Source organism: Taudactylus pleione, unplaced genomic scaffold, assembly GCF_031769625.1.
Source record: "Taudactylus pleione unplaced genomic scaffold, aTauple2 ptg000828l, whole genome shotgun sequence".
In the NCBI taxonomy this organism is placed as follows: domain Eukaryota; kingdom Metazoa; phylum Chordata; class Amphibia; order Anura; family Myobatrachidae; genus Taudactylus; species Taudactylus pleione.
Window position 1 is genome coordinate 2,758,368 of NW_028285230.1, and position 15,191 is coordinate 2,773,558.

General features: G+C 44.7%; 1 protein-coding gene across 1 annotated transcript in view; it reads left to right on the forward strand.

The window, feature by feature from the left end:
• CFDP1 (chromatin remodeling protein CFDP1) overlaps positions 1-14,338 on the forward strand; it is a 57,065-nt gene extending 42,727 nt beyond the window's left edge. The window contains exons 6-7 of the mRNA XM_088458341.1: positions 12,361-12,519; positions 14,025-14,338. Of these exons, the coding sequence (XP_088314467.1) occupies positions 12,361-12,519; positions 14,025-14,115 (250 nt within the window). The 3' untranslated portion in view covers positions 14,116-14,338. The remainder of the gene's footprint in view (positions 1-12,360; positions 12,520-14,024) is intronic.
• Positions 14,339-15,191: the final 853 nt, after the last annotated feature.

The window sequence follows — 15,191 nt, forward strand, 5'->3', positions numbered from 1 at the left end:
AGCTTGCATTCTAATTGGAAGAGGCAAAGCTGAGTCCAGAGGAGTGAGTGAAGTTTAGGACAGCTGTGAACGGTCATTAGTGTGGGTAGTATAGGTCAGAGTAGAGTAAGCTCTAAGAAAAAGGACTCTGGGGCCCCTTCATTACCAGGGGCAACCAAAGTGTGTCTGCTATCAGCGACTGCCAATCAGTAGAGGGCAGCGGGGGCCCTAGCGCATGTGCCCCCCCTTCCTTAAACTAGCACTGCGTATGTGGATGAGCCTGCCTCCAATAGCAAGTGGTACCTGGGCATGTGGAGGAGCCTGCTTCTAGTAATGAGGGCCAGGTGGATATGTGGATGAGGGGTGCAGGGGTATGTTGCCTCCATTAGTGAGGGGTGTCAGTGTATGTTGCCTGAGCCATGGTTGGTGCTGCAGGGCCGGGGATGATTGGACCGCCAGGGGTGGCCGCATCATTCTGGCTGCCTTTTGTTGTGGTAGACGTAGCTCATCCCCATTCTCTTACTAGACTGACGGAAGCCGTCTGTTCCGCACGGTTTACCCAGAAAACAGGGCGTGCTGCTTCTGTCCGGGTGACACCTTGAGGCGGGGTTGTGAGTGACGCCATGGGAGGACCAGGGGGGCATGGTTACTAGGAGACCAGGCTGCAGCATGGACAGCAGCAATAATGGCAACTCCCTGTCACTGGACCTCTGCAATGTCACATACACCCATGGGTGCTGGCCATGTTCCTTCTGATGTCTCTAGTGTGGGAGCTGCATATTCAGCGGCTGTTACATATACACACAGTGGCCATATGAAATAGCCAGCAGGATTTGGGAAGATTTTTGTCATTTAGCAGCAAGATTTAAAGCGGCAGCCTGGTTTTGCCTCTAAAAAAATATTGCCGCTTTAAATCTCAGTTAAATTACACTTGGTCCTGTAAAATAACTTTTCATTTGTGGCTGGCTGTGTGAATCGATGGGAGCTGTTATCTTTATGGCACTTGGAACCGCAGTACTAACGTCATAATAACTCTACTTACTATTAACAACTTGCTAGTGTCATCCGGTTACAAAATTAATCCTGATGACAGAACTGTAACTATCTTTTATGCTGTCTGATAGATGTTTAAAGATTGCATAGAGCTTTACAAATCGGGAGAGCACTGTGTCCTGAAGGCCCATGGGAAGTTATTCAGCGGTAGAAGGTGACCAGCGGATAGTAACTATTTTATAGTGACATCTTTCCTGTATTGTGGTTGGAGGCCACATGTCTGGGTTCACAGACCCATTAATGTCTACAACGCAGGTTCTCAAACTCAGTCCTCAGGACCCCAAACAGTGCATGTTTTCTATATCTCCTCATACAATTGCAAGTGAAATAATTAACTCCACCTGTGAATCTTTTAAAATGTGTCAGTGAGTAATGACTACACCTGTGCACCTGCTGGGTGACCTGGAAAACTTGAGCTGTGTGGGGTCCTGAGGACCGAGTTTGAGAACCACTGGTCTATAAGATACATTTGTGCTGCATGCAAATAAATTGCCTGTTGTAACATGACCCCGGCCTGACCCAAGTGCTGTGTATGGCTGAATGCGCTGTTGGCAGCAGTGAGGCTTCAGGTCTCTGTCACAGCTCATCAGAGCAGTCTACCCACATCTCCATCAGCCCGGGGCTTTGTCACCAGCGTGCTATCATAAGTAGCTCTGCCTATAACCTTCAGTAAACCTTGGCGATTCCAGACTTGTAATACCCGGCTACTCGTCTCTTATTAGAGTTACATTGTTAGCCTATTGCAATATGTTCTCTGTCTTCTCACCTACTACTGGGGAAGGTAGGGTTAATCTCCAAAATGAAATCGTTCTGTCTACTTGATCAGTTCCATGTAGACGACATCACTCACTCTGACCTACTTAGTCTTGTCTCAAAGCTGGTAAACTGTGGCAGTAGCCATGGAGCTAAATAAATAACATCTTAGGAGGCTCAGTAACAGGAGACTGGGGAGAGTAACAGCTGCATTAATTGCAGAGTGTCATTTTCATCCTACCAGATGTTTCACTTACGGAATACTGTATAACCACTTTTTTTTTTTCTCCTTTGGTTATGTATTCAGGATAGTGACATAGCTCCTGGGGGTATATGTACTAAAGTGCGGTTGTTTAGAAGTGGAGTTGTTGCCCATAGCAACCAATCAGATTCTACTTCTCATTTATCTAGCACCTTCTAGAAGATAATAGCTAGAATCTGATTGGTTGCTATGGGCAACATTTGCACCCGCATATTAGTAAATATACATCTTTTGGAGTTATCTAACAGTTACCTCTCCTGCTGTAAATACGCAGGTTTATGCATTTCTCAGCCTGCACATCACAAATAGACATTCAAGGGATATATTTACTAAGCGGCAGGCGCTCCTCGACACGCATAAGACTAAATTTAAAACTGTGCGTTTTGTTTTTAATATCCATGATATTTTAGATTTCTGGCTTAAACTCACCGAGAAGCACCCATAGTACATTTACCCATTTACCCGCCAAGTTTGAGCTGAGCCAGTATCTTTTCATGCAAGTTATTTCAGACCAATGATGGGGGCCAGGCATAAACCGAGGCCTGTATAAGTTTGTGCCACCCAAGATGGATTCACAGCAGGTAAGATAAGTGTTACATACACTCTCATAGAAAGGGTATTTTAACAAACGCATAGAAATAGAGTATTTCGCATTTGCAAAATGGGCCTTAAGATAGAATAGTCTTCAGCAAACACGCCCTGTTATCCTACTGGCCCTTTGTACAATCCTAAAGATATTGGGGTATATTTACTAAAATACGGGTTTCTCAGAAGTGGAGATGTTGCCCATAGCAACCAATCAGATTCTACGTAACCTTTATCTAGCACCTTCTAGAACAGTATTTCCCAACCTCAGTCCTCAAGACATACTAACAGTCCAGGTTTTAGCGATATCCATGCTTCAGCACATATCGTCAAATCAAAATAACTGCAGTACTATTTAAGACACTTGAGCTCAAGTACGGCTATCCTTAAAACCTGGACTGTTAGTGTGCCTTGAGAACCGTGATTGGGAACCCCTGTTCTAGAAGATAATAGCTAGAATCTGATTAGTTGCTATGGGCAACATCTCCACTTCTAAAATCCCGCACTTTAGTAAATATACCCCTTAATGTTTGTTTATTTTATTATTTATTTACTAAGTTATTTATACAGCACCAGCATATTCTGGGGAGCTTTACCATTGGGAGAAAAACAGAGGAGACTGGGTAATAACAGACAAAGGTAAAAGGGCCCTGCTCGCCGCGAGCAGACAGCCGCGGGGGGGAGGGTTAGGTTTAGCGCACCTGGGGGGGGCTTAGGGTTAGGCAACCCCCCCGGGAGGGTTAAGGTTAGGATAGGAGGAGGGAGGGTTAGGGTTAGGCACCAAAGGGGGGGGGGCTTGGGGTTAGGCACCCCCCGGGGGACTTAGGTTTAGGCAGCGGGGAAGGGGGGGGTTAGGCACTTGGTTAGGCACTTACAGGGGGAGGTTAGGCTTAGCACCCCTAAGGAGGGTTAGTGGGGTTAGGTTAGTATATACTTACCTGAGGACGATCAGGATTTCCAGCGCTGTCGGGCTGCCGCTGCCGGGATCTGTCCATCTGTCGGGCTGCCGCTGACGGGAATCGAACGGCATAGCCGGCGGTATTTCATACCGATTCCGGTAATATATATACTAATATAGTCTATATACTGTTGTGTGTTTTTCAAACTGTGAGACGCTGCTCTGAGGAAGACACCAGAGGAGGAGGTAATGGGGACTGAATTAGGGACTACACACACATGCCAGGAAGCAGGTGCCAGAGAACACGTCACAACCAGGTGAGTGGCTTTGATAATGATGTTCCAGGTTTAGGTCTCCCAGACACCCCTCTGCAGATATGTGGAGCATGTGCATATATAGTCAGTTGACCCTAAAAATACTTTTTGTTGGAACGTCAATGGGTGCAATCTCATGCTGTTCTGCCCATATAAATGTAATGCTAAATTCTAGTGTACACTTGGTTATATCTCCTGGTTAGGTAAAGCCAGAGATATTTAAGCTTGTGTTACGGCCATTCTGGTACATATAGTCTAGGCCACTCATTGAGAGCCAGGACTTCAGTCTTTTCTGAATCGATCTTAAATTTGGAGACATCACTTGAGGCTTAGCAGGGAGATAATAGGTCTTGTCTGCAATTTGTCCTTGGGGTTTTATAGCACAACTTTGTGCTCCTGGGGTCCAACCCCGATTGCATTTATGTCTAGATTGGTTCTAGGACAAGTCTGTATCTTTATTCCGTCAGTCTCAGTGGCTTCTCATATTTCAGTGTGATGCAAAAAAGCAAGTTGCTAATTTTCAAGCTTCGATATTGTTCTGCTGTTTGAGAGATTATAGTTGGAAATTACACCGCGCTAATGGATATTTATTAAATAGGAGCTTTACCTACAAAAGTATTAAGATAATAATATAAAAAAGGGGCGCTTGTGTTGGTGTAAAATAATTAAAAATGAAGGAATTGTAAAAGACTAGGTAACTGATGGGAAATGTAAAAGACTATAAATTAGACCAAATAAAATAAATAAAAATAAATTTAAATTAAAAAGTAAAAATTAAAAATATGAGAGATAAATTAAAAAATGAAATGTAATATGGAGTGGATGATATACCTGTAAAGGGAAAAAAGGTTATTATAAAAATGTTTATAGCCTTTATTGTGTATATAGCCCGTGCTGGGAAGTACAGGGGTTCCAATGGTGCCAGTACTGGCCTTGCATAAAAAGCCGCACATATGGAATTAACTAACTGTCCCTATATCTGCATACTTTTATACAATTGACCTGCACAAACAAAAATATTCAAAATCTAGAAGAGATTAGAAGAATAATTTACCATCTCTAAGACCTAGACCATGGCACTACAGACAGGTTACAAATTCAAGGCACTTTTCAGTTTGTAACATTTATTACGAGACCCTACGCTAATACTGAATACAGTGAACGAAGATGAAATAGATCATTATTACAACCATTTAATTGCTAATCAAGTCCTTCAGTACCTACTTTGTGCCCATAGATGGTGCTGTTGATCCTCTAAAAATAAATAAATATGGAAACCAATTAAATGGTGATAAAAAAAACCAGAGATTACAAAAGCAACAGCCCCTTCTGGCGAGAACCTTCATACAGCGGAGAAGAGAATGGGTTCAGTCAGCGTGACATTCATCTATAAGTACAATTATTTGCAAAGGTCATCTGTATTTATGCTTACAGACTTTATTTGAAGGGAAAACACATTGTGCTTTTGTATGGTACTGCATTGAGTTGCGCTGTTATTTAGGTGTAAGGGTTTGTGACTATTGCTTTATGACTTGTGTAAGACGGGTGAGTGAGGCTGGTAGCTGCTGCTGCAGCCTTTATTCAGTAACGCTGAGACCACTCCTGTCCCATTTCCTGTAATAATGCGATAATATTTTCTCTCTGTATTACAGAATGCTTAATGGTCTTTTGATTACTTAAAGCTGGTTGTTGTCAGCCACGGACTTAAAGGGACACACCACAGCCCACCCCTGTCACACACTCCCACTACCCGCTGACCCCCTGGTCTCCTGCTCACTCTCCCACGCCTCCTCCTGGCTACCGTTTACACCTGCCCCAGCCTAGTACCCCGCTCTATCCCAGCCATCTAGTCACATTGCTTCCACGCCCCAACTTCTCACATATCCTATGAAATGTCATACCTCATGGATTGTTACTGGCAGTCGCCATTTAGGGCTTGCAACCTAATAGGAAAATACTAATCTTGGGGTTGGGGGGTGACAGCTAACCCTAAATCCACCCCTTACAACAATGTCACACGTATCCTTAACTGTTGTAGTGTGAAAGATTGATCAAACTTTAGTTAGATTAAAAGGAGGAACATGGGAAACTGAAAAGTGATTCAGAGGAAGAGAAGGTAAACTATAGAACTGTACTAAATTGGAGCCAGACCTACTTAGCCATGACAGAGCAGATACATCCTGGGTACATGTCCCAAGCACAGGACACAACTGAGGACACTGCTCCTCCTATGAAAAACCATGTATACCTTCTGCATTCCAGCCATTCACCAAAAGGAGTTTCCATCATATATTTTTCTTTACATTTTTTTTTTCTTATCGCAATTATGCTTTTGGTGACCTTCTCTCCTGGGTGGAATCATTGGGCCAAGAAGTGAAGAATTCCTGTCTCTATGGAACTTTCTCAGCAATGAGACACAGAATGTATCATCTCACCTAGTCCTCAATGTAAGGATACACTGTGATCCATTTATTAAAGAGCAAATAATCTAATCTGAAGAGAACGGGAGTTTTGTATGTGAGAGGGCTTCAGCCTACACACCAAGGAGCATGGGAAGCCTGTTTAACAACCACGGTGATTCAAAAGAGAATGAAAATAACATCCAAGGAGATGCCTCTGATGAGGTGTCATGCTCCTCGAGCTCCTGTCTTCCGCTCCACATTTACCTCTCCGGCCTCTTGGCTATAGATTTTGCCACTATAAACTCCCCTTTTTGAGCAGAAGACATCAGCCCCTGCCATTTCATCCATCTCCTTAGGTGTCATACTTGAGTCTGAACTGTTCTTTGTTTCCCACATTCAATCTGTCTCAAAATCATGTTACATTCACCTAAAAAAACATATCCATATCTCACACAAGACACTGCTAAAACTCTAATCCATGCACTCATTATTTCCCGCATTGACTATTGCAATAGTCTCCTTACTGGCCTTCCCAAAAACAGGCTATTGCCATTACAATCCATTATGAATGCAGCTGCGAGGCTTATCTTCCTTGCCAAACGTTCATCGTCTGCCGCACCACTCTCAGTCCCTCCATTGGCTGCCGGTTTTCTACCGTATTCAATATAAAATACTTTTACTTACACATAAGGCTATTAACCAAACCACAACAACATACATCACTCATTTCAAAATATCTCCCAACCCGACCTTTACACTTAGCACAAGATCTGCGTCTCTCATCCCCATGCATTACTTGCTCCCACTCATGGTTACAGGACTTTCTTCAGGCTGCACCCACTCTATGGAATGCCTTACCACACACAATAAGACTTTCCTCTAGTCTCCAATCCTTCAAACGTTCCCTGAAAACTCACTTCTTCAGGCAAGCTTATCAGATTCCAGAACCGCCCACATAACCTTCATAGCTTCCACATCTAATTACATCCCCTTTCACAGTCCACACATAACCTCACACATTGTCTTTCTTTCACATCCTCCTGATATTTGGCCGACATTCCTGTGTGACTGGATCATGCAGCCCACCAAGAAACTCTCCATTCTGGCTGGACCAAAATGCAATATATAGCACCTATCCTTGTGTATTAATGCCTATATCCCTATAGATTGTAAGCTTGCGAGCAGGGCCTTCCTATCTATATATCTGTCTGTTATTACCCAGTTTTGTTCTATTTATGTTTCCAATTGTAAAGTGCAACGGAATATGCTGCGCTATATAAGAAACTGTTAATAAATAAATAATTCTGGCGAAATTAGGTGCAAGCTACAGGCCCAAGCTGTGACCTGAGGCCTCCTCTTCTCCTCCGGCTGCAGGCCTCTCCTCTTGCTACTGTCCTTCACCACGAGCTAAGCTGCACCATCCAGTTTCCTCGGTGTCTTTATCTGCGACTTAACCTTTGACAATCTAGTCCCATCTTCCTGGGATACAGAAAGTCCCATCACATCATGCTGAGCCGCACTGGAGGCCATAAATTGAGCCCAAAGCTTCAGCCAACTCAATAACCCATCAGCCCACGTCCTCTAGGCCTCAAGCCTGCAACTCCAGTGCTGCCTGAGACTCTTGCTCAGTGTCTGCCTTCCTTGAATGCTCCAATTACCACCAGATGGATGCCCATCTGAACTGTTTGCTTCCATTACGATTTGTATGCCACCCTACATTGTGACTGGTACAGCTACACTGCTTGCTGGCTGTCTCATTACTCTTTTTTTTTTTTTTTTTTATTTACTTACATTACTGTGTGTTATAGGAGCCGCTGCTTTACTGCTCTTGTATGTACTAGCACTCCTGCTTTACTGCTCTTGTATGTACTAGCACTCCTGCTCTACTGCTCTTGTATGTACTAGCACTCCTGCTTTTATTCTCTTCCTTAGTCTCCCTCTCCTCCTTCTGGCTGCCTCCATGTTCCTGCCCAATCTTCCCCCATCCTTCCTGACCAAACATCTCGAACTTCCTGCTACTCTGACCTCCTCCTTCCTCAATTTACTACCTGGACCAAGTCAACTGTCCCACCTCCCGCTTGTGCCTTGCCCCACCTTCTAGATTGTAAACTCTAGTGTCCAGGGTCATATACCTCATTGTCCTGTGTCTTTCCTACCTTGTGGTATGCTAAATTCTTCGGTCTGCCTGCAATTTGGTGGAAATTGCATCAGATATTTTTAATTCCGCTTATCTGTATTTATCATGTACATGCCAGTATGCGGATCTAGTCTGTGTCTCTATGCCTTTAATTGCATCCATGTATTCGTTATTCTGCTAAATCAGTTTCCCTAGTTGTCATATCTGTATTAGTCTGGTGGTGCACTTATAAATAAACTTTCACAGTTTTTATTTTTTTTAATTCAAAAATAGTTTTTACATTTTTATTTTATGTTTGATCTATTTTTTTAATTACTTTCATTCCATTTATTTTTGCTCACTGAGTCTGGGCGTACAGCTCCTCTGCGCATGCGTAAACTGACTTGCGGGATCTTGCGTGCGCATTTCCCCAGAGACCGGCACGGTGAAGAGGTATGTTCTCGCTTAGCGGCCCCAGCAATTATTTTATTGATTGTAAATAGGTAATTTTCTATTGCCGCAATAAGGGTCAACAGAGAATCAGCCTTAATCCTGTACATTAATGAATAGTCCTCTGCAGAGCCGTAACTAGACTTTTTGGTGCCCTGTGCCAGAGAGAACAGTGGCGCCCCCCCCCCCCTCATTTTTTAAATAGGGACATGAAAAAAGGCCATGGCCTCATGGGGAAGAGCCAGGGAAAAGATAGGGGAGGCCAGGAGATGCTGGGGATGAAAGAAGAGAAAGATACAAGTGAGAATGATAATACACAGGAAGATTGACAGGCCCAAACAGCACCCCCTGCCCTGCGTTGCCCTGTGCCATGGCACAGGTCGCACCACCCTAGTTACAGCCCTGGTACTCTGTGACTGACAATGAAAACCAACCTCTAGAAAATCACCGCAGATGCCTAATGTAAGTCGCAAAGAGCATAAACAGTCAGCGTCCCGTCGTGTTATACACAGGTACAGCAACACTGACCTCTATTTACATGGTTCTATTTTAGAAGACTTCAGTAGTGTATGAGTTTCTGCTTCAGTTGCTTTTCTTCATCTGAAATGTGAATTAAATATGCGCCAGTTGCGTACAGCCACAGCAATAAAAATGTTAGTTTCAAGCGTGGATCAAGGGCAAGTACAATTCAGGGAGATTACAGAGGGCAGCGCAGTGTTGCATTGCAGGGAGAAGGTTCTCATTATCATTCCAGATATTTGCTAAGCTTGCCTGAAATGACACGGAATTGGCAGCGGGGGAAGCGGATGAGTTTAGGAACTGTCGCTGATGCTGCTTTCCAGGCTATAGTATGGGATCTGTGGTACAGACAAGCACAGTAAAATACTGTAATGATAAACGTTTACAGTCTTATATATTAACAGGCACAGAAAATGTTGTGAATAGAGATCAATGTAACTGTATAAAATGTGAATAGGGATCAATGAACATAAATATTTTACATTTGTAAATGTATAGTTCTACATTGTATAAAAGTGTACTCCTTAGTGTTACCTGTCTCCGCAGAAGTACATTACGGTTCCTGATGCCTCATTGCACCCCTTGCTGCATTTGTGATCCTAGCACTGCGACCGAGGTTGCAATGGTGGACGGTGCCGGACAGCTGAGTAAGCCTCGGCTCACGGAGGCTGTCCGGCATGCGAGGCCAGGAAACTGTGTCTGTGGACGCTGCACCTGGGCTTGCCACTCCTGGAAAACTGAGTCGTCACGCCCCTGTTTCCGGGGGGATGCAGTCGGGAAGCCGGCTGAGATTATACTGACAGCCGGCTTCCCGACTGTCATATCCCGGCAAGGGGAAAATGACCGACGTGTAGATGTAGACGCCGCTCATTTCACGAACGCCGGGAGACCAGCTCCCGGCATCCCGATCGATGCCGGGCGCCGCGAGCGGACAGCCGGGGGGGGGGGGGGGTTTAGATCTAGGGCTCCCGGGGGGACTTAGGGTTAGACACCCCCGGGAGGTTAGGTTTAGGCTAGGGGGAGGGAGGGTTAGGGTTAGGCACCCCCGGGGGGAGGTTATGGTTGGGCACCCCCCTGGGGACTTAGGTTTAGGCAGCGGGGAAGGGGGGGGGGTTAGGTTTAGGCACTTAGAGGGGGGATTATGGTTAGGCACCCCTAAGGGAGGGTTAGGGTTATGGGGGTAGGTTAGGTTAGTTCATACTTACCTGGGGACGATCAGGATTTCCAGCGCTGTCGGGCTCCCGCTGCCGGGATCTGTTCCTCTGTCGGCCTGACGCTGCCGGGAATCGAACTGCCGGCCATGTGGCCGGCGGTATTACATACTGATTTCGTTTCCGGGAACTCCGGCCGTCCCTGCCCCTTAAGTGAGGCAAAGCAGGGTCTACGTTCGATCACGCAGGATCCGTTCTGCACATGAGCAATGCTAAATTAGCCTCTATGTTCTCTATCACATGGACACAGACACACGTTCAATTTTTTTATGTCAGCAACCAATTAACTTACCAGTATGTTTTTGGGGTGTGGGAGGAAACCGGAGCACCCAGAGGAAGCCCAAGCAGACCCAGAGAGAACATACAATGCCACACAGACCATTACTGAGAATTTAACTTATGATCTCAGAGGTGTAAGGTAGTAATGCTATCCACTGTGCCATCCATGCTGCCCATAAGCAATCAACTTGCACCATACACGGATGGCTTTGGTAAAGGCACGGAAAGTGGTGATAACTGGGAAACTGTAATAAACGTATTTTGGGCTGATGCAGAGGAACATACGCCCATTTGTGTAGTGTATCTTGTGTGAATGCACACTAATGCAGCACTACATAAAACTGTGCAGTTTGGGCGCATTAATCCTTACTGTGGTACTGGGGTGGGAAGTGTGTAAGTAAAGTCCAGTCAGGGTGAGCGCCTGGCAGGCATACCTTTCTGCATCTGCTATAGTGAGGTACAAGTATGTTCCGATGATAATGACTTGTTGGAAAATAGCCACTCATGCTGCCTAGGCAGAGACGTAGGCATCTCGGTATATCCTGTGTGGGAATATGCTTATTTTGCAAGAACAATTATTTTGAGTAGCTTACGCCCATTTTATGTCCAGCTCTGCATCGACCACTACGCCATTATACGTTAGTTATACATTACCTGCTGTTGCCATGGCGAATGTGAATGCGTCACTGCTGTGGTTACAGAACGCTATGGAAACCTGTATTGTCTGGTGTAGCTGGGATGGAGACTGAGAGAGTCTCTTCCTGTGATATCTAAACAGCGAGGTGCAGATCTGCTGTAATCGGAGTGTCACATCCTGCCCGTGGTGAGAGCATCAGGGATTGTTTCCATTGTTTTGCCGACAATTGAAGTGGACAGAATTATGTAGCAATATGAAACCAGTGAAACAAATGAGCCAGGTGTTGGTTTTAAGGAGTTGGTAACAAACCATGGCCAAAATAAATTGCTGCTAAACGTTAGTGCGAATACTAATTATTTAGGGCGCAGACCTGTCACTCTCTGGCTGACTCCACTCTGTATATAAAGTAGGAAAGGCAATCGGGTGACATCTTCTTCTTGGTTGGTCCGGTCACATGACCACAGGCAGATAGCGGTCCCCTTGTGACTGCTTTCACCATCGTGCCCATTTACATCTCATAATCCTCTCATTTGCTGCCTCTGTGAAAATGTGGTTCAGGTTTTTCCCTGTAACGGTTTGACCCGCCCAGGAGAGGGTATATGATGCCCGCCCTCAGACATTCTCCCAGTCTCACCAGGGTATGGGATGCCCAGTACAGAATACAGATGGCGCTTTGGTGGTTGAATACCCTGTGTCATTTCCTGGGGGGGGGGGGGGTGACTATTATGCGGAAGGGACTTGACAGACTGCTTGAAGTACTACTGGTTTTATTTTGGCAATAATGTCTACATTGGCGAGGTGGCGTACTGTGCCCAGTTATCATGTGTGTTGCGTTAGTCGTATTGGTTCCATGTGAGACAGTATATAGCTGACCCTTCTGCTTCCTCTGTGCTGCTGTGCAGTGTGAAGAGACCGGGGGGAGTCAGCAGCATTCTGGGAAAATTGAACTCCAAGAAGCAGAAAATGAGCACATTGGAGAAGTCCAAGCTGGATTGGGAATCTTTTAAAGATCAAGAGGGAATTGGAGAAGAGCTGGCAATCCACAACCGGGGCAAAGACGGGTAAGGACATCAGCCAATGTCGTCTCTGCAGGCAGAGGCAGGAGCAGGGCAGGTGATGCAGTGGGGAGTTGGGAGCTGAAGTAGTCCTATATTTGATTTGCTTTTGGAGTTGAGACCCTGTCACTTGAGCCTCTTAATCTCCTTCACTCAACGGGTGTCTCAAGCAACTTTTAGAGACAATTATTTAGCTGTTGAACAATATGCAATTAAGGATGACTTGTATGCAGATACAGACGTGTCCTCATACGCCATGAGGCGTGAGGCGCCTGGTTCAAGTGAGCCACCAAGTCCTGTGCAACTCTGCTATAAAAATTGGTCTTAGCCACAAACCTGATGTGACAGATTGGTTCACTTCACTGCCCGAGACTGCACTGAATAATGTGACACTTGTATATCTGTGCGACTGAGTCTGTATACAAAGCACAACAGACCTTGGTGTCGAAAAATGCTGCGGTGGTTTGTCGCATCTGTTTGTTAATGAGATGTATTTTACGGGCAAAAAAAAACCACCCACCACCAAACAAATCAGATGGGACCTGGCGCGCCGAGAAGGGCTGTTTGGCGTGACTGCAGCCATAGTGTATAAGGACAAATCTGTATCACATCATGTTAGCAAGACTCTGAGCCAAATTAACAATAGGGTAGCCGGGGCGGTCGCCCAGGGGTCACATACTGGGGAGCCCCCACATATAGCTACATCATCAGCTTGGGGGAACTGGTATATGTAAACTGAGACTTATAATGTGAATTGGGGACACTACAGTGTGTTAAATACAATTGTGGTGCTGGGAGTATTTGCACATTAAACTTATCAATAACATCGGCAGCTTATCTTATTGACAATTTTATTGGTAGGGTCCCCCACAAGTTAGTTGCCCCCAGCAACCTTAATCCGGCCCTGGCAGAGGGTATATGCTGGGTGTGTGAGTAAAGCCTTTACAAATGAAGTGCTATTTGGTATGTGCATCTAGCACAATACAGAAAATTAGTTTATTATACCAATAATAATGGGAAATGTCCTCCATTAACTACACAAATTAGTGAGTCTGGTCCTCCCCTGGCACAAGATTGTGCCATGTTAGCAGTTGGCACTGCTCCTCTATTGAGCACAGTACAGCTTGCTCTCTGGTGCCCAGGATGCCCTGAGTCAGCATGCTCTTGTACTTGCTGGTCTTCTTTTGCCCGAAGGGGAGGTTACTACCGTAATCTTGGCACCAGATCTTATGTAACCCTCACGGATGCTCCAAGGCCTTCACATCGTCTCTGTAATTATTTACATGCACAGAGATGTTGTATTTTTTTGTTTCCTCCATACAGTCTTGTAACACTGCACTAAGCAGAGAGGGTCATTTTAAACACCTAAGAACTGATGTTATAAAGTACATTGTAGCAGTTGATATTCTAGTGTAGCAGAGGCTCCTGGAGCTAGATGTCCGCACTGAATATTTTTTTGTGCACCCAATGTAATAGCTACTGTTGTACTAAGATCGCTATACACTTTTCAGATACATAGAGCGGAAAGCCTTCTTGGAAAGAGTCGATTACCGACAATTCGAACTGGAGCGGGAAATCAGACTTAAAAATATGAAGCCGTAGATGTTGCCGACAGTCGGAGATACCGAAACGCTACGGGTGGCCTTTCTGTATTCCGGATGCTGGAGCGCCAAGTACGGGCTACACAAGATGAAGACGTGTTTGAAAATTTGTATATTTGGACTGTAATCGGAACATTTTGGATTCTATGCTCTGCAGGATATTATTTTTACTCATGTCGAAATGTTTTTGTGTGTTTTAAATAATAAAAAAAAACATTATTTCAGATTTAGTCCCATTCTGTCACTGAATGGTTTAAAGGACCATGAAATAACATGCGTTATCTTGTCAATGGACAGTTCACGTCATTATGTAGTATATGGAGTGTTAGAGAATTGGTTGGAGAAGTGAATTTGTTAATCGAAGCAAAAAATACAGATTAGATTTACATCTGATTAGGTTCATGTCTTGTTTGTCTTACACTGCATATGTGTCCGCACTACAGCAGAAGGAAAGGTAGGGCTTTTACTAATCCAAATGTAATCCATATCGCTACTGAAAGGAAAGCTCTATCTGTCACAAGAACAAAAACGATCTGGATAGAAAATCACATAAGAAATAAGATAAACATCTGGGACTAAATTTACCGAGCGGAAATTTAGGACACCTGGTTTTGCATTTAATATTATTGATGTTTTGAATTTCAGGGTCGAAGCCATTGAAGCCACTGCTTAGTAAACTAGCCATTGCTCTTAAAGGGATTAACAGAGTAGATGCTACATAACCGCAAACTTTAATGTACAGATGTGTCCTCATACATCTAGCCTCCTTGCGCGCTAAAAAGCCCTTCTAGTTGAACCACACTGTGGCGTGACTCTAGTGCCGAGCATCTTTTTGTGCAACTTTTTACCTTCAAATGCATCTTATACGCACAGTGATGTGAATAGATAGCACAAGCAGCTGCTGCTGAGTAAAATGATATGCAGCATGCCTATGTTCTGTGTGTGCGACTGTGTCTGCATGTGAAATGCTACGTTACAGTGTCAGCGACTGTAACACTGTAACGTAGCGTTATACCTATGGTTGGTGTTTTCATGCTGCCAGATCCAGTGAAGCTGGCCTCCGCACACCTAAAAAAC